The sequence below is a fragment of the Rattus norvegicus genome, chromosome 4 (genome assembly GCF_021556685.1).
Source record: "Rattus norvegicus strain SHRSP/BbbUtx chromosome 4, alternate assembly SHRSP_T2T, whole genome shotgun sequence".
NCBI classification, from domain to species: domain Eukaryota; kingdom Metazoa; phylum Chordata; class Mammalia; order Rodentia; family Muridae; genus Rattus; species Rattus norvegicus.
This window is the reverse complement of record NC_141537.1, coordinates 46192094-46211475: the sequence shown is the minus strand read 5'-3', so window position 1 is coordinate 46211475 and position 19382 is coordinate 46192094. Positions and strand designations below refer to the sequence as shown.

Here is a 19382-nt window from a genome sequence, read left to right as displayed (position 1 = left end):
AGATCAGATGGTGCCAACCTTCTTTAAGTTGATTTAGCCCGAAGTTAAGGGATTGTTAGATAAAGCTCACTGAAAAGAACATTTAACTTGGTGTAAGATCTTTGTTAAAGGTGTGCCCTGATGATCTTCCTCATTATGAGTAAGGATGTTGGGCTGAGGCACGTCAGTTGCTTAATGGGAACCTGACTGGCAGCTGTCAGACTATTTTCATACCTTTGGTCTCAGTGATGCTGGGTACGGAAACTACTAGTAACCTAGGTGGAAGAGAGGTGGAGGCTACCTAGGGAGGTAGGCAGCTCTGTGCTTTCTGTTGTTCCACAACCTGCCTACGCTGTGAGTGAGCTTACTGATTCTCCATGAGTCCTCCAGGGCTACACAGTGCAAACACAATGGCAGCCGCACCAGGTCCGGATGAGCCCTCAGCTACTCAACTCCCATTCAGCCCCACGGGCAGCTCCTCGAACTAATGCCATAACAAACTTAACTGTTTTAAAAGCGAGACATAGCGCAGAATCTGTGATTCTGATATATGGAAGGTAGTGGCAAGAGCATCACAGGTGTTAGGGGCATCATGGGTTACATAGAAAATTCAAGGCCAGCACGGGCGATAGAAGACACTATCTTAAAACTATTAAGCAAAGTGGTTCATATGTGAAATCCTAGAACTCATAAGGCAGAAGATGAACTGCCCTGAATTCAAGACCAGCCTGTGATGTGTAGTGAGTTTTAGCCTAGTAGCGTGAGACCTTAACTCAAAAACAAAAATAAAAAACAAAAACCCTAGACACATCTACGGGCACATACCCTCATGGCGTCTCCTGAAGATTGATCTGATGGCTCAGAGAAGTCAAACCCATCAAAGGCAAAGATACATGTTGTTCCAATTACATGGAGTATTGCAACTCTCATGTCTGCTTCTCCAACTGCACCTTCGCTTCAGGAGTCTTTGATTCTGTTGTGAAAGCTTCAGATGACCCTGCTCAGAACACTGGGGCACCTTCCATCAGCCCTCGCTCCTACTGGGAGAAGCAACTAGCCCACCCATGACAGTGCGGGATTTGCTCGCCCTTGCAGTGGTCCATGAATGATGCAGGAAAACCCTTGATGTTACCCACTGATGCGGCAGCTCAGACTTCGATAAAACCTCATTAAGAGTGTTTGGTAGTCCACTTGTGGTCTCCACTACAGGTAGAATGCACAACATTGACAACTGGACAAGCTTTTGGCCCCAGGCATATGCAAGAATTTGAGATCTGCTCAAGATCTTGTCCCCAACAAGCAGGGGACAAAGACTGAACAGAACTTAGCCTAAGAGCTGCAGAGAGCTTTGTCTACAAAAACAAATGGTTGTAAAAAGCCAAACTATAGAGAGGCTACAGGTCTTAGCCGCTGGGGAAGTTCTAGAAAGCCACTGAAAGTTACTACTCTGGCTGTTGAGGAGCTGGTGTGTTCCTTGGTTTACTAGCTGTTTGCTCTCTGGCATTGCTTGACCTCCCAAGCAAAACTCTCGCACTGAAGGTTAAGGTGGTAGCTTGACTCAGAGATGCTGAAATCTAAGTCTTAGTTTGCGTATTAGTCTTTGAAGAGCAGACGAACCCTTGGTTGGAGATATAATGAAGGCAAAAGCTTGGGGGCAGGGTGATGCCAAGTCCAGCCAAGACCAACGTGGAGTGGCCTGTTTTTTTTTTTTTTTTTGTTTTGTTTTGTTTTGTTTTTTTATCAGCAGATGGAAACCATGTATCAAATCTGAATCGATGTTAGAGCAAAGAGACCCGCAGCAGAGGGATAGGGTGCTGCAGCTCCGCCTCACACACCTCAACTAAAACCTGACCCTGGGAAAACTACAACTGCTGTGCCTTCCGTGCTCTCCATGTGACTTTTGAAGGGTCCACTAGAAGCTGTTAAACTGTGAACTCTGAGCGAGCAAGAGTGCACTTACTGACTTTTCCCATCCATCACCTTGGCTTCATGCTACTTCGTCTGCCTGCAAAATGCTTTCTTTGCCTAATGAAAGTTTGTTGTATAGGACTTGTTTCCTCGATGGACTACTCCCAGTCTACCCAGTGGAAGTTAGGTACTTTTGTCCTGGGACTCAGTCACCGTTGTCCGAATTTCCATTGTCGCAGGGCTCTTCAAACTGGCAGGTGGCACGCCATGACTCACCAGTCCACTCTGACACCCACTACAGGAGCCATTAAGGACTTAAACAATCTTCTATCTTTGCCTTTAACAACTTTTTCCCATTAATTTACTTTGCATCCTGGCCGCAGCTGCCCTCCCACCTTTCTCTGTCACCCCCTCTTCCCCAACCCCCTTCTCCCCTTCTCCCTTTCTCCTCCAGAGCAGGGGAGGCCTCCCATGGATCAATCGGCCTTGGTCTATCCAGTTGCAGTAGGACTAGGCCAATTTCTCCTATCGAGGTTAGACTGCCTTTAACAATGTTAAACAAAAAACAAAAACAAACAAACAAAAAAACAAAAAACAACAACCAAAAAAAAAAAACCCAACAGCTTAGTGTGTTTTGATTTTAATAACTCAGTTTTGTTGTTTTTAGAAAGTCAGCCCATGACAGATCTTTCTTAAAATGTTGTTCCTTACCAGATCAAAGAAATAATATTATTACATTCATTCCAGCCTAGCCTGCACTGTAGTAAATTTACATGTTTGTCTTGCTTCCCCCTCATTCCGGACCCTTTTTGTCTTCCTTCCCAATACTTACACCCTAATATTCGAACTACATAAACTCAACAAGTGATGTGGATGAAAACCCAGTTTAGAGTCTATCATCTCAAATGTAAACCACTTTAAATATCCTCTATGTAAAACAAAGCATAACTCTTTGAGGAGTCCCAGTTACTTTTACTAGAGGTCAGAACCTTATAAAAGAAAAACACTCGCCCTCCACAGCAGTGACTCATTCTGTCAGGCTATCATGATGATGTATCCATATAAAACCAAAAGTCTACCTTAACATCTGCCTGACCATTTTTCAAAGAAACACAATGTCGCTTTATTCGCAGGGAAACACAATATCACTTTATCATCAGACAAAGCAAGGAAAAGTTCCTGTGGTTTTGACTTATTACTGACTCCCCACCAAAGCATTCGAGGCTCCCAGCCCAGTTTTCTGAGCTCAGCCCGCCACTGTTCAGATAAGAAGCTATGCAATAAACTCCTGGAAACTCCTTTTTTATAGTTTTTAAAGAGAAACACCAGCTGAGTCACTCCTGGTTTGAGGATGAGTCAAGTGTCTCATCCAGCCTTTCTGTCACTGAGTCACTAAGTCACTGAGCAGCCATGATCTCTGCAGTACCCCAGGGGCGAGCCTCACCAAACACTCTCCACCCAGAAGCCTTGGCCAAACCCGGTCAAAACCTCAGACTGGGGTGGGGTCAGAGAAACTGAAGATGGTAAAGTGTCGATTTTACCTTGGGAGCCAAATAAAGCAGGAAGCATTATGATTTCATGTATCCGTTATTGCTCTGGACAATTATTTAAACAGGAAGTTAAGTGGATGGGATGCTCTGAAAATAAAAAGTAGAGGTAGCTGCTTTACAGGAGAGCCGAAGGCTATAGTTGGTTTCTGAAAAACTTAATCTTTACATTCTGGTCTCTAGCACAGGGCTTATTTACTCCAAGAACAGTGACACTGTTTTTCTTTAAAATCTTGGAAAGGTTATTTTACAACCTGTTTTTTTATTTGATTAGTCTTTTTTTTTTTTGAGGTTTCCTTAATCACAATTCATATAACTTCCCTGAATGTTTCTCCATCTTATAAAAAAAGCTTCCTATATGCCTTGAACATTAATGATCTAATGGACTTTTAAATATCCTATTAGTTGCCATGGCAGTAGTTGCCAAACAAAACATTCTGAGCACCGCAAACAGGAATCCAAGACTGACTCTCCCCATAGGGCATTTGTCATCAAGAAGACAATGTGGCTACTTCAGAAGTGCAAGGGTATAATGGCTACTGCCTCATTTCACTACTGGGGTTTCCACATTCCAGTACAGAAAACTGCTTTACCCATTTCTGCCCCAGTGGCCAATCCTTAAGCTAAAGAAAATAAGAATTCCAAAGTTTGCAAGATGATCGATGATGCCCACAATTCATGACCCAAACTCCCCACTATGTTAGGGATCCAGGACACTGCTAACTTTTAAAGGCTACCGAGGAGGTTATAATCCTAGCTCTGATGACTGTCATCTGTCATTTAGTTTTATTTATTTTTGCTCTATTCCTCTTTCATGGGTGTAAGATCCGTGTCTTTTTTTGTTCAGTCCTATAGTACTACAGTCTGCACCAGCCCTAGATACAATTTTTTAAAAACAATTTTAAAGAGATAAATCTTATTTGAGACATGGTGCTTAAAACAATGCATGACCTTTTGCTTCTCATTTCTCCATACACCAAGGAAAGTAGCGCTTCCCATGTGAGCTCATTTGTCCCATGTCACTAGTTTCCTTGTGGAATTCACTGATAAATAAAACAGTTCTACACTATACCACTTCCTGTGTTCACGCGCACATTTGGGACTGCGTGATTAACTGTCATGGAGTACTCTACTTGGCAGACTGTCGCAACGACTTTTCATACAGGGCCATGGGCTTTTGAACCTTAGAATTAATCTCTTTCACCTATTCAGTGGTTCTGAACATAAAAATTGAGATCCAAGGTGGACAACATAATATAAAATAAAAAAAAGAGTAGATTGATTCAGATCTATTATACCCAGTTACGATGTGAAAGGTATGCTAGTAAAAATAAAGGAGAAAGTCAGATGCACAGCTAATCTTTCCAGACAGAGATGTATACTGCATGATTACTGGCTTTTCCTAATTTCTAAGCACAGTGTGTACTTTGGTTTGTACCAAGAACTTATATTCCAATCATGGAGTCAAGCACTATTCTAAATCTCAGAGAAAGAACATGGAGAGTAATGCCAAGAAAACCCTTTTCCACAGAGTGCCGGCCCCCAATATTAAATCTACTCCTAGTACTCCCATAGCAAATTCAAGAGACAGCCCATCCTTTTGGTGTTTCCCACTGCCTTTTAAACCAAAGTTTTTGTAAGCAGGAGAGAAATGGACCATAATAGCTTCCTCAACATAAGGGTGTCTTGTGTTTACCTTTGTTCTCTGCTGTTAGCTGTCTGGTCTACTATGCCAGTGAAACTTGGAGCATCTGCCATTGGAAAATGCATTTCCTACCCACAAAGTGTGGAAACTTCTACCAAGTATGTAGTCCTGAAAGTAGAAAACTTCCAGAGCTCAGCAGGACCTCCAAACACAGACAGCCCAACACAGGCTCACTACTGCTCAGGACCGTATTGAATACGGACAAGAGAGCATTACTCTTCTGCTTCCAACAAAACTGAGAAGCTGGAAGAATCCTAGGAGCTACGGTGAGGGATGCTATTGGAGTTTCTTTGCCTGTAAAAGTCTCCCAGGAATTTCTATTTATGAGCCTTTTACATTTGTAGACTTCTGTCTGGCTATTCATCAAATGTGGACTAGGCATATGAAACCCAGCAAGATAAGATGGTAAATTTACTGGTAGAGAAACCCGTTCTTCAAACATAATCTCCTTAAATAATCAAGTACAGACGTACAAATGCATCACATTTTATTTGCACGACGCAGTGAATAAGTTGGGTGATAAAAGGCTCCAAAGGTAGATGGCATGATAAAAGGAGGATGAATTCTAAGGGTTATGGTTCAAGATCATAGTAACACTCTTCAATTTCAGGTTAAGTAATCTGAACTGGGGTTTCTTCCTCCTCAAAAATGACACTATGGCTCCCATAGGACACTTTTGAACAAGAACCAAAATTATCAAGTATCATAAAATATGAATTTATCTCTCAAGCTTAATATCTAGGTAAAAAGGTGAAGCTATAAATGTATCTGTCATCTACAAATTGACGACCTTAAGAGTTAAAGAAACATGTATTGGGAGTTTAGAATTAGTTTTCTTGTAGGTAGAAACATGGGAGATCCTCTAGAAGATGGTGCCTTAGTTACAATATGACAGACCTTGAGGAATGGTTAAGACTTGGTGTCCAACTTGAAATACGAACACTACTTAGTGTTATTTAGGAAGGAGTACATAGTTGTAACTATCAGTGTTCACCATCAGCTTAACCAGATCTAAAATCACCTGGGAGATGGGTCACTGAGCATGCCCATGGGTGGTCATCTTTATTTGGCTAATTAAGATGGGAAGATAGCACCATTTCCCTATGAAATCGAGGAGCTGAAGAGCAGTGTGTGCTCATGGCTGTCTGTTTTACCATTTTCATGGATTTGCTATGACCAGTTCCACCAAGCCCCGAACACCGTGACTCCCCCACCAGGATGCACTGTACTCTTGAGCTATTGGCTTTCTCCTTAAGTTATATCTGTCGGGTTAGTTTACCACAGCAATAGGGAAAGAAACAAGAAACGGGGCCTTTGCTAAGAGTCACTTTCCTTTCTTCTGTTTTTTCTGAGTCCAAGCATCTACCTTTAAAGCTAAGCCCTCCCTTTCCTCTGCTGTATGCCAATGATTCTTGAAGAAAATGTGTTTCCAGTGTGCTGTGAACCAAATCTCCTGGAAACAAGCTATGCTTGCACAGTGACTGAATGGTTGGAATTTTAGTACTATGGAGAGATTGGGAGGGGCAGAATGAAGGCCCGGAAGCTAAGAACAGCCATTCTCAGCCCATCCGAGTCTCATGTGACACCTAATAGACTGAAGCCTTTTGGAATCTATTAACTTAACAGACCATTATCTCTCAGCAACTCAAAAGCTAAGACTGTCATCAGATAGCATCTTGTGTCTTGGGTTCTCCCCATCTTGATGTGACTGCACCCATACATATTTTAAATTTGCCTTTAGTTATGACTTTGTTTGCTCTGTAAAATTATAAGATGTCATGAAATTACTTCCACATTAGAAGATGGAATGCGGGGTAACTTAAATCTGTGTTTCTGGGCCATGGTCACTCAAAATGGCTCCAGAATGAACCTTTCCTTTCCTTTCCTTTCCTTTCCTTTTTTTCTCTTCTTTTCTTTTAGATGAGAGTTGCAGTTTTTGCATCAACAGTTTCCTACATCAAGAAAGGATTCATGCAGAGATGCTGACTAGATTTGAGGACCCAGATTTCCACCTACTTCCCCCCTTTCTTTCACTTAATTAAGGGACTACCTATAAGAAAAGGCTCATTCTCTATCCAGTGCAACAATCTCTGGGGTTCTGAAGCTTTTCCAAGGCCACTCTCCTGGACTTCCTATCCATTTTGGGGTAATAATTAAAGGTTTTGAAACACATCTGAATGGCAGAGAAGAACCTTTTGTTGCTGTTGGTGGCCCTTCATATTTAAGATGCATCTTATTCTTCCTAAAGCAAAGGTTAAAGAAACAAAGAAGTTCAAGAAAAGTATGTAAGATGCTAGCATAGATTTAAAAAAAACAATACAGGAAAATGAAAGTCCTGCAGCAATTCTAGGCAGTATAATGAAAATCACTGGAGTCTTTCTCTTTGTCTCGGGTATATTTTGAAGAATAAAGTTTGATTTTTCTCAGAGAGAGTAGCTCTGAGAGAAAGCAGCTGTTGATGGGCCATGATTTCCCATTCACCACAAAAATGAGGCTGTTTCTACCTCTCAGTCAGTGTTTATTTCTGCAATCAGATGCAGATTTTTATTTACACAAAGTAAAATGGATGCAAGATACAGGGACCGGGTCCAGCTGAGCACTTCAAAAGATATGGCATTAACATAAAAGTCAAATTCTTCCCTAAAATATTGTTGAAACAAAACTCTGTGTAGAGAAACTAGCTTCCACATCCTAGCAACAGCTCACTTACTTCAAACAAAACAAAATACAGAAAAACAGCAATTATGAAACCCAGTGTACCTGTGATAATGGTAACTGCTAATCAACTCAAGGGCAAGTTCTCGGAGAAATCTCTCCTTTTATCAACCTAAACTTTTACCATATTAAAACCCACCCAGGTCACTGCAAGGTAAGGACTCCCGTCTGTGATTCTTTTTTTTTTTAAATAGGATATGTTAATAGAAAATAAATAATATTTTCCATCTGCCTGGGGAAAATTCCTTCTGAAATCAACAATAATGTAAGGGTTTTGGAAGGGGAAAATGCCCCGCACCTCAAGCTACAAGTCAAATTGATTTTGATTTAAATGCATCTATATCTCCATTTCCACACTGTCTTTGTTTTCAACTGTATACTCAAATCATGGCTTTCCTTTTGTACTTAAGATCTGACAACTATTTAGATTTGAAAACCAGGGAGAAAGTCTTGGAAGTCAGAAAGTCTTGAAATATTTCTTTAAGTGTGTTAGAAAGCAACTTATAAATAAAACAATTCCTAAGTACATTTTATGGTTTAATGTACTCCCAGGACCTTCAAACTGCTTTGTACTAGGGAACCTTTTATCCAATTCACTAAAAACATAGCTTAGGAAGGGAAAAATCAAGGACATGGCTCAAATGGATCACTCTGAGTTTCTTAGTCATTTACTGATAGAGGATCCTTCTGAGAGTCACCAGAAATGGCACGTCATAAAATAAGGATTTATTAACTGTATCGCATATTCTTTAACTTCCTGAAATCTTTTTTCCTGAGGTGGGATAGAAAGCTGTAAGCTTACAGATACTGCAAAGGCACTTGGTTGAAAAGATATCCTTTTAAAGGAAAGGTGTAACGGAGGAGGACAGCTATGCCACACTTGAAAAGATTTATTCATTATAAACAAGACTTCAGAAAACTGCTCATAAAAGATATCTGCCTGTTTTAACCCTTATAAACCACTTAATTCTTAACTTTGGACTTTTCTCTAAGACCTATTGTCTCAAAGAGTTTGTCTTGTTTCATTTAGTGTACTTTCGAAAAGATTGGTTTTAGGTTCACAGCAAAACCGAGCAGAGGGCATGAAGCTCCCCAATGGTCTTTGTCTTCGCATGTCCGGCCTGCCCCCTCACGATCAACCCTGTTTCAGAGGCGGCCATTCATGAGACACACTGGCACATCACTATGTCCCAAGTTCGGATTCCACATTACAATTCACTTTTGTTATCCTACATCCTGTGGCACTTGACAAACATGTAAGTGAGATCACACTTAATAGTGTCATTATCTTAACAAGCCTCTGATTTCCTTATTTATCCCTACTCCCTCCAAGGAATCCCACTTTTACAAAGCAGTTTTCAAAACAGCATTACTAAGCAAAGACATCCTCCCATTTGGGACAAACACCTAAAATAGTTTTTATATAAAAAACTCAATAACTTCAGTGTGTGTTCATCAACAGAAGACTGCACATCAGATATTTTCTAAGTGGCAAGCACAGGTAACCAAAAAAACATGTTAAAAGAATAAATATCCAGAGACTACACAGGGACAGACCCATGGCTCCAGCTGTATATGTAGCAGAGGATGGTCTTGTTGGGTACCAATGGGAGGAGAAGCCCTTGGTCCTGCCAAGGCTGGACTGTCAGGGTGGGTGAGAGGATAAGTGGGGGAACACACTCAAAGAAGGGGAGGGGGATGGGGTAGGGGGGTTGTGGACAGGAAACCGGGAAAGGGGATAACATTTGAAATGTAAATAAAAAATCCAATTAAAAAACATAAATATCAAAAGAGACTAGAAAGTATCTTATATTTCCTGTTCTTTCCTTCCCTTCTGGGTGTTGATTTTAATCAGAAGGGACCAAGGAACTGCTTCCTATGTTCAAATTTTTATTGATCAACAGCTTCCTAACCTCATACCTTACATTTTGCATACGATTTGAAAAACTCATTTCTGGCACAAAATAGAGAGTCCCTTTTGGAAGATGAACTGCAGCTGCAAAGCTGCAGGAGAAGAAAGTTTTCTCAACTTGTCTTTCTTCTGCACAACTTCCTTCCTTATTTGATAAATGACCACTGACTTAAATTTACTTCAAAGTAAACAGGCGCAATTCCCGAGAACAAGACCTTTAAGGTCGAATGTTACAATAGAATGTGACGTCAGCGTTCTTTTGAGTCATAGTCTGATCCCCACCCCTTTCTCCCAGGCGACCTGAGACATAATCTCCGAGTTCCTCAGGTAGGGCCTTTAGCCTGGACACCAGGAACAGCCATGAGGGTGTTCAGCAGGCCGGGCCGCTGAGCACCGGCAATGACCACTGTTTGCGGCTGGCTGCCGAACAGCGTTTTCTTTGAGAACTCACTCCGCAAGAAGGAAACAGTGTTTTGGCACTCAAGCCATAAGTGAAACACACACACACACACACACACACACACACACACACACACACACACACACTCCCCCAAAAATCATCACTTCAGAAGTTATCATCAGGCGCGGGTGTGAAGGAAGTGTCACCAGTCAACAGTCACTTTAGAGAGCCTGGGGCAGCCAGGCTGCCTGAGTGGAGGATGTCAAAGCCACATCACTGAATCACACAGGCTCTCCAGAGCGCAGCTTCCCGCAGGCAGGAAGCGGTGTCAGCCACTACCTCGCCTAGACTTCACCCAGGCTTTGGGGGAAGGCGTGGCCGAAAGGTTTTTCGAAAAGTTTCAGGCGCAGCGACAGCAAGTCGCAGGGTCCAGCCCCGCAGCGACTGTCACCCAAGGGAACGGGGTCCGCCGAGTCATCCTCCAGCCACACCCACAGGGTCTGAACCCTGGCCAGCCCCCGCGCTCAGGTGAGGCGACCACGCCCGCCTTTCGCTCCACTCACCTTCTTCATTTTGGTTTCCAGGTCCATGCTGGGCGTCGGATGGGCTCAGTCCCGCGTCCCGGATCTCCGCTGCGGGAACTCCAGCGCCGCGGCCGCTGCCGCAGCTACTCACCCTGTGCCCTCGAACTTCCGCAGCCCGCTTCGGCAGCGGCTGGGACCTGGAACAAAGAGGCCCTGGTAGCCAATGGCAGCGGGACAGCGCCGGGTAGTGGCCAATCAGCGCGCGCCGCACGCACCTTCGCAGCCTGAGCGTGCAGCTAGCAAGGTGAGGGGCGGGGCCTCGAGGGGCGGGGCCCTGCGGAGTTTCCCTGTGAGCAGGGACTTAGTTTCTTCAAAGCCTAGCACTGGACGTGTGGGGAAGCCTTTCCTCTAGCCAAAGGCTAGGGCCAGACCTTTACTTTTCGGTGATTGTACTTGTGTGTCCGAGGAATTTTCATGCAGGCCAAGAGGAGTGATCCTCCCAGTACTAACTTCTTGGCTGATTTCAGAGGCAAAGAGAAGTCTTGGAGCTCCTTAGGCATCCAAGGGAAGAGCACTGGGCCCTGGTTTCACTATTGGTGAAGATGTCCATTTCTCAAACGCTTTTCTCCAGAGTCCTGAACACTGCCAAGGAATCTTCTCTCACATCCTCAATGCCAACGAAGGCTACTACTACATTGTTTGTGAGCACTCAACACCAAAACATGAGGCTCACAGGCACTACTGCAGAAGTAGGTGGTGTCCTTGTTTGGGAAACAGAGTTGCTTTGGTCCTACTAAGTGGAGTAAGGCGAGGCTGCTCTTGCTTCTTGTGTAGTCTAGTTTCAACCTCTGGTCTCACAGAAGCCTGGGCCACCAAGAACCCAAACTATTCTTTCTTTCAGTAGCTATTGCTATTGGATTATCGGGGCCTGGAAGACCCTAGGGATTCATTTACTCACACATCCTACAGGGATCTGTAGGGTTTGGTACAGAGCTTGTGTCCCAGTAAATTTTCCAGGATGTGAAACTGAGGAAAAGAAGATTTTGATTTAGGTAAATAAGCATGTTCTTTTGGAGGAAAGAAGTTAAATTATCTGTCTCTCTGTGAGCACTTGTGAGAGCAGGTTTGCTTAGAGCCCAAAATAGGTTGGATCTTCAGGGGTTGGAGTTCCAGGCCACTGTGAGCCTCTTGACTTGGGATTTGGGAACTGAAATGAGGTCCTCTGCAAGAGCAGCAGGAGCTTTTAACAACAGACCCACCTCTCCAGCCTCAAGTAATTTTCTTCTGTTCCTACAATATAGAAAATGTTAATGGCTAGGTATCAGGTGTCCTCCTAGTCCCACATCTACATATGCATATGTATGTCTTACTATATGTGCACGTGATATTAATAATAAAATTTCCATATAATGCAGATACTCGGGTCCAGATGTCGTTTCATTTTACTTCTGAACATTTGGTAACTAAAACACTTCAAGGTTCGCTTTAGCCAACACTTTTCCTTGATAACTTGTTAATACCACTTAACAGAGCATTGCTTTAACACAAGTTAATGGAATGATCAAAATGGCTTGTTATAATTTTTGTTTTTCATTCAGTTGGAATAAAGTAATCTGAGGCATTTTCCCAAACCACCCAACAGACTTGGGCCTACTGAGTCTGCCCAGTGAAAGTGTTAATCGGATGAGGTCTAGCAATGATAACATTTCTGCTTTTCCAGAAAGCTTAACAGAAAGGAGACGCTCATGAAATCAGTTTAAAATACCTCCTCCTTGTCTTCCTTGCAAGCCCTCCCCATATCACTTAGTGTGGGTAGCGTTAGGAAGGACAGACATTGAAATTCTGTGGATTCTAACTGGAGTTTCCATCCTGCCAATTACAGATTATTGTCAATCATTTGTAGATACTTTATTTAAAAAAATGAAACCGGGTAGATCAATATTTGAGAATTGGAGTGAAGTCTCTTATCAAGATAAGTGTTAAACAGCAGAGATGTCAAGAGCTAGAACTGGCATGGTTTGATGACTGGATATCGCTGATGGTAGACAGATGCAAGCATTTCTAGAATGATCATCTCCAGAAGATTTAGGGGAGAAAGGAATCTATGGGACAGGGCAGGGTTTTCTATAGCTGTGCATTTGTCTCTGCAGAGGAGGACAGGTAATAGGTATGGTTTTGAATATCTTGGCCTTGAAATCGTGATGTTGAAACACCACACTGTAACATTTAGAGATTAGGCCTGTGCTGGAATGGTGATTTGGGGAAGTTACCTTCCCACTGGACTAATTGAAAGCCATGAGTGGGAACGAGAACAACTTGGAGGATAGTAAACTAGAAGATCTGGATGACAACCAGCAAGCCAGGCTGAACAGGACCAGCACGGAAGAAGGGAAGTGAAAAGCTAGTCAAAAGAGGAGAAAAGACCAAGGTGAAGGAGTCAAAGGCATATAGCGAACAAAGGAGCTTCGGGGAGGGTTACGCACAGTGTGAAATAAGAGATGCACTTAGCAGAAGTCATTGATAACTTTTAGGGAGTGTGTGGTTGGTGAATTGTGAGGCTCATTCTACTTAACAGTTGGAGCTTCCTTTGTGCCTACTGGAGTCCTGTGGTTAATGTTTGACTTGGCTCCACACCAAAACTCATGGAAAAATCAGCCAAACACATGACCTTCTCCGGCAGAGGAGAAATCAATCAAGTAATGACATCAATGTTTTGTTTGAATGTCTTTATCCTTAGAAAAATAAGCAAATATGCTAGATTTTACACATGTACACATACACACACACACTAAAAGTTCTTTATGTAGACTAATATGTATTACAATAATAATATGCATTTTTTGGCACTTAAATATAGGCAGTGGGTTATCTAACTACAGCCTCAGATGACAGAAGTGAGTGACCCCTTCCTGGCCCTCTGTGCTGTCATGGACACTGAGCAGTGTAGACAGGCCTATGGAGTTTCGTCTGTTCTTAAGTTGTGTGTAGATGAGCAATGCCGTTTACAGACAGAGAGGTTTACTTGTAAGAACAGTGAGGTTCTATCGATAGAGGGAGCATAAGCAAGGTCAGGGGAGGGGGTGGTGTGGGTGTTTCCCAAAACTTCTCAGAAGAATATTCCTTGGCTGAAGATTAATAAGTGTTGTTTGACATTATTTTTCTTACTTCGTCAAAACGTTCATAAAATGTATTTTTGAAAATATTCAAATTTCCATGCTCTCTTCCCCAGCCCCTCCCATTTCCATCACCCCCAACCCTCTCCAAAGAGTCTGCTTTGTGCTTTCCAGCTAGTTTTGGGAGTAGGGTTCTGGCATGTGCTAGGCCTTCACCTATCTCCTTAAAGATGCTTTCCTCTCCCAGAAACTATCAAATGCCAATAGCCCCTCAGCCAGCGCTGGGATGTGTACCCATCTCCCATCTTCCCATGCTGGGATTTTGTCTAGCTGAAGCTTGTGTCCTAATTAAATCCTTTTGGACTGTCAGTAACAGAAACCCAGGTGAGACAGTTTGATAAGTTAATAACAAGATGGCAGTATATGATCAGGAGAGAAGTGTCCTGCAAAACTCAACAGGTAAAATGTATCTGGGAGTAGATACAGGCACTACATGACCCCAAATATCCAAAGCACTGCTCCTCTCTGGGGACACACAGACTCTTGTCTCACTGCTTCCCCTACACCAGCCTTAGTGCTTTTCCTCCTTCAACTGTCGTCTATACATCCTGACACCTCAGAAGGCACTCTCGGCTCTCATGTTGATATCGTCTCTGCTCAAACAAAAGACCTAGAAATGGGTTTCCAAACCAGGCAATAGACTGGAGGAGTCCTGACTTGGAGGAGTTCGGACCTCTAGTCAAATCCACTTGGGCTGATGCCAAGTGCAGAGGCTTCCGAGGGACACACAAACTAAAGCCCAGAGTGAGTGATAGGACAGATCTCACAGAAAGGAAAAATGGAGGTGTCTGGAAACACCGCCAAGGCAAACCAGTGGAAGGGAGGTTGAATAAATCATCTGAGCTGAATCCACATGAATTAGGTTGAGGAATAAATGAAGAGGCAGTGATGGGGCTGGAGAATTAGAAGGACCTGCTGGTGATGTTAAAGAGGAGGCAATGTTGGACTGAGGAGGCAAAGAGATCTGTTAAAATCTGTTAGAACGCCTCACATCTTAGGATTGTTCAGATTGCAGCTGTATAGACCTTACACTTTTCCTCTGTACAAGACAGAAGAGGACAAGGAAGTGAGCTTAAGACAGGCAATGAGTTCAGTTTTCTATGTAATGAATTTACAAGGCAAATAGAATCTAGTTCTAGTAATGAGTGGGACGGTCTGGGACTGAAGATACAGAAGATATGAACACAGGCCTATGTGCACAAATGCACACACACACGCACACACACACACACACACACACACACACACACACACACACACATGGGGTTGAACAGACAGAACAGTGATTCAGAGCACTTGCTGCTTTCAGAGGACTTGAATTTGGATCCAACAGCTGTGTACAACTACTCCACACATGTGTATGTATAATAAAAGATGTTTCAAACACACCATAAATATGAAAAGATAATATTGGAAAGTTTTCCATATTAGATGAGGTGAGATTTCAAGGTAAATATGACTACATCTTTGTCTTCAGTTGTTAATATAAGCCTCCTTAGAGAAGATAATCATTGCTTAGTGCTTGTCACAAGAATGCTTATGGGAGCCTGGCATGGCTATTATGACTCACTCGAAGCCTGGATAACATTACAGACCGCCCTAGAGGACACATTCTTCAGTGAGGAACCGGGACCAGTCTATCTCAGAACAAACCATCATGCAGAATGCTTTTTAAACTGTCCAAACGCTAGACCTTGACTTGTGAGGAATGGATGAGCCACATCTAGATTTATCACAGCTGCAAAACTGTGATACTCATCAATTTCTCTAACAGTTGCATCATAGGAAAAAAGAGAACTTGGAGTTGCATATCCAATACTGTCGCGATCATGGAAAAACAAAAAACAAAAAAAAAAAACAAATCATACCACGCACAGAGAAGGGTCATGAGAGAACTATAGGGAAGTCAGCAACAATTTGTCTTTTGCTGGGGACCCCAAGGTGATTCTTCCTTCATTTAAAGACATATTCCACGATGTTTGCGATGTACTCCTTAAGGTAAAAAACCTTGTCTTAATAAGATAGGATCTAAAGCATTTGAATAAGACAAGCCAGTAGCTGGGGAAGTCCTAATCTATTTGAAAACATACATTAACAAACCTAGTGTAAAAAGAGATCACCGAGTTGGGAAAGTCCAGGGCAACCTACAGTAAAAGCAGGTGAGAAATTATTTCATAAACAAAAAAGTCTAGAGATGAGGCCACAGTACCAAGAGGCACAGAGCAAATATGAGCTTCTCTGCAGTAGGGAAGGGAAGAAATGGTGGAGCTGTGCTGGTGGACAGTTAGCTGGAATGGTCTCTGGTTAATTTCTATGAAAAACTCAGGCCAGTTTGTTTGTTTGTTTGTTTGTTTCCCAGGCAGTTGACATTTTGAGGGTTTGAAGTTACCTAGCCCACATACTGTCTCAAAGCAGATGGCTGGGACCCAGAACAACTTTTATCTATTTACTCATTTATTTATTTTCTGTTAAAAGCTCCACGATAAGAAACTACTTCCTTAGAGGTCAATGGTGAGCACCAGAAGCCATGAATAAAAAAAAAAAAAAAAAAAAAAAAAGTCCTGTTTGATTGATGCTAACTGGATGTGGCTATTTAAATTTTAATTAATATATTTACATAGTGTTAATACGTTTATGTCTTATCCTTCTGGTAACACTAACCATACTGCATGTGCTCAAATAAGAGGGGAAATCCCCCAAACACAGCTCGATTTCTCAAGATTTTATAAAAACTAAAACTAGGTTCTATGATGTTGAAAGAAATCTAAACCTTGCCTGATTGCAAGCACAAAATGAGTAATTCATGAAAATGAGGGGCAGTAAATCCTGGGGTGGGGGCAGAAATCATACAAAGTTATCAGAAAAGGAAGAGGAGGAAGAACAGGAGATCAGGAAAATATTCCTACAGATAATGAGGGAAGATCAAAAAATTGTGTCCACGAGACAAAACAGGACAGTGAGCTGTTTTAATTTAAAAGAGTTTTCACCAGTTTCTGCCTGTGCATGAATCTGAACCAGTCCCACAGCAATCTGTACTCAAATCTAGTGGGGGAGAGAACTAGACTCTCAGAAGTGCAGATAATCCTGAGAGCTCAGGTGAGACCACCACTTCTGCTCACATTCCTAGCCCAAGAAGAACCTGCCTCTGAACACAGGAATGTAGGAGCAGTCAGGGAAAGGATCCTTCCAGTCTCTGCTAGCACTCAGAGCTGAAAGCCAGTCGCTAGGAGCTCTGAAACACCTGAGAGCAGAGGTAAGACCACCACTTCTGCTCTGAGGGACTTACCTGTAGCTCTCAGGACATACAAATCCAGGAGCAGTCTGGGACAGGACCCTTCCAGTTTCTGCCTGTGCCCAAGGCTAACCCAGTCCCACAAATTTCTGTACCCAAATCCCACTGGGAGAAAGACAATCTCCAGAAGTGCTGACACACAGGCTTACAGGATGGTCAAGCCACTGCTAGAGACAGCAAGACAAGCTAATACCAGAGACAACCAGATGGGGAAAGGCAAGCACTGGAACCTAAGCAACAGAAACCAAGACTACTTAGCATCATCAGAGCACAGTTCTCCCATCAAAGCAAATACTAGCTATCCCAACACACCTGAAGAGCAAGATTTGGATTTAAAATCACATCTCATGATCATGATAGAAGACTTCAAGAAGGACATAAATAATTCCCTTAAAGAAATACAGGACAACAAGGTAAACAAGTAGAAATCCTTAAAGAGGAAACACAAAAAAATTACAGGAAAACACAACCAAACAGGAGAAGGAATTGAACAAAACAATCCAGGATCTAAGAATGGAAATAGAAACAATAAAGAAATCACAAAGAGAGATAACCCTGGGGATAGAAAACCTAGGAAAGAGATCAGGAGTAATGGACAAAAGCATTACCAACAGAATACAAAAGATAGAAGAGAGAATCTCAGGGGCAGAAGATACCATAGAAAATATTGACACAACCATCAAAGGTAATGTAAAACATACAAAGCTCCTAACCCAAAACATCCAGGAAATCCAGGACACAATGAAAAGATCAAACCTAAGGATAAATATATTGGGCCAGAAAAGAAATTCCTCCTATGACATAATAGTCAAAACACCAAACAAAACAAAGAAAGAATATTAAAAACAGTAAGGGTAAAAGGCCAAGTAACATATGAAGGCAGACCTATTAGAATTACACCAAACTTCTCACCAGAGACTATGAAAGCCAGAAGATCCTGGGCAGATGCCATACAGACCCTAAGAGAACACAAGTGCCAGCCCAGGCTACTATATCCAGCAAAACTCTCAATTAACATAGTTAAAGAAACCAAGATTTTCCATGACAAAACCAAATTTACACATTATCTTTCCACAAATCCAGCCCTACAAATGATAATAGATGGAAAACTCCAACACAAGGAGGGAAACTACACCCTAAAAAAAGCAAGAAAGTAATCTTCTTGCAACAAACCTAAAAGAAGAGAGCCACTCAAACATAATTCCACCTCTAACAACAAAAATAACAGGAAACAACAATCACTAATCTTTAATATCTCTTAATATCAATGGATGCCATTCCCCAATAAAAAGACATAAAGTAACAGACTGGCTATGTAAAGAGGACCCAGAATTTTGCTGCATACAGGAAACACACTTCAGTGACAAAGACAGACACGACCTCAGAGTAAAAGGCTAGAAAACAATTTTCCACACAAATGATCCCAAGAAACAAGCTGGAGTAACCATTCTAATATCAAATAAAATGAACTTTCAACCAAAAGTCATCACAAAAGATAAGGACAACACTTCCTATTCATCAAAGGAAAAATCCACCAAGATGAACCCTCAATCATGAATATCTATATTTCAAATGCAAGGGCATCTATGTTTGTAGAGGAAGCCTTAAGCTCAAAGCACACATTGCACCTCACACAATAATAGCGGGAGACTTCAACACCCCACTCTCATCAAATGACCAATCGTGGACACAGAAACAAAACAGAGACACAGAGAAACTAACAAGTTATGATTTAACAGCTATTGATAGAACATTTCATCCTAAGACAAAAGAATATACTTTCCTCTCAGCACCTCATGGTACCTTCTCCAAAACTGACAATATAATCAGTCACAAAACAGGCCTCAACAGATACCAGAAGATTGAAATGATCCCATGCATTCTATCTGTTCACCAAGGACTAAGGCTGGTCTTCAATACAAAGAAAAATGACAGAAAGCTCACATATTCATGGAAGTTGAACAAAGCTCTACTCAATGATAATTTGGTCAAGGAAGAAATAATGAAATTAAAGACTTTTTAAATTTTAATGAAAATGAAGACACAACATACCAAAAATTATGGGACACAATGAAAGTAGTGTTAAGAGGAAAACTCCTGGCTCTGAGTGCCTCCAAAAAGAAACAGGAGAGAGCATATATCAGCAGCTTGACAGCACACCTAAAAGCTCTAGAACAAAAGGAAGCAAATACACCTTATGTTCTAAGATCAAGAATCGATAAATGGG

The 19382-nt window shown here is 42.0% G+C and overlaps 1 protein-coding gene and 1 long non-coding RNA gene across 2 annotated transcripts in view; one reads left to right on the top strand and one right to left on the bottom strand.

Annotated features, from left to right (window-relative positions):
• Positions 1 to 10824, bottom strand: part of Tes (testin LIM domain protein) — a 46268-nt gene extending 35444 nt beyond the window's left edge. Inside the window, 1 exon segment of the mRNA NM_001039344.2 lies at positions 10730 to 10824. Within this exon segment, the coding sequence (NP_001034433.1) occupies positions 10730 to 10756 (27 nt within the window). The 5' untranslated portion in view covers positions 10757 to 10824.
• Positions 10092 to 12103, top strand: LOC120102238 (uncharacterized). The gene is made up of 2 exons (XR_015686387.1): positions 10092 to 10994; positions 11218 to 12103. It is a non-coding gene; the product is annotated as an uncharacterized LOC120102238 (long non-coding RNA).
• The last annotated feature ends 7279 nt before the right edge of the window (positions 12104 to 19382 follow it).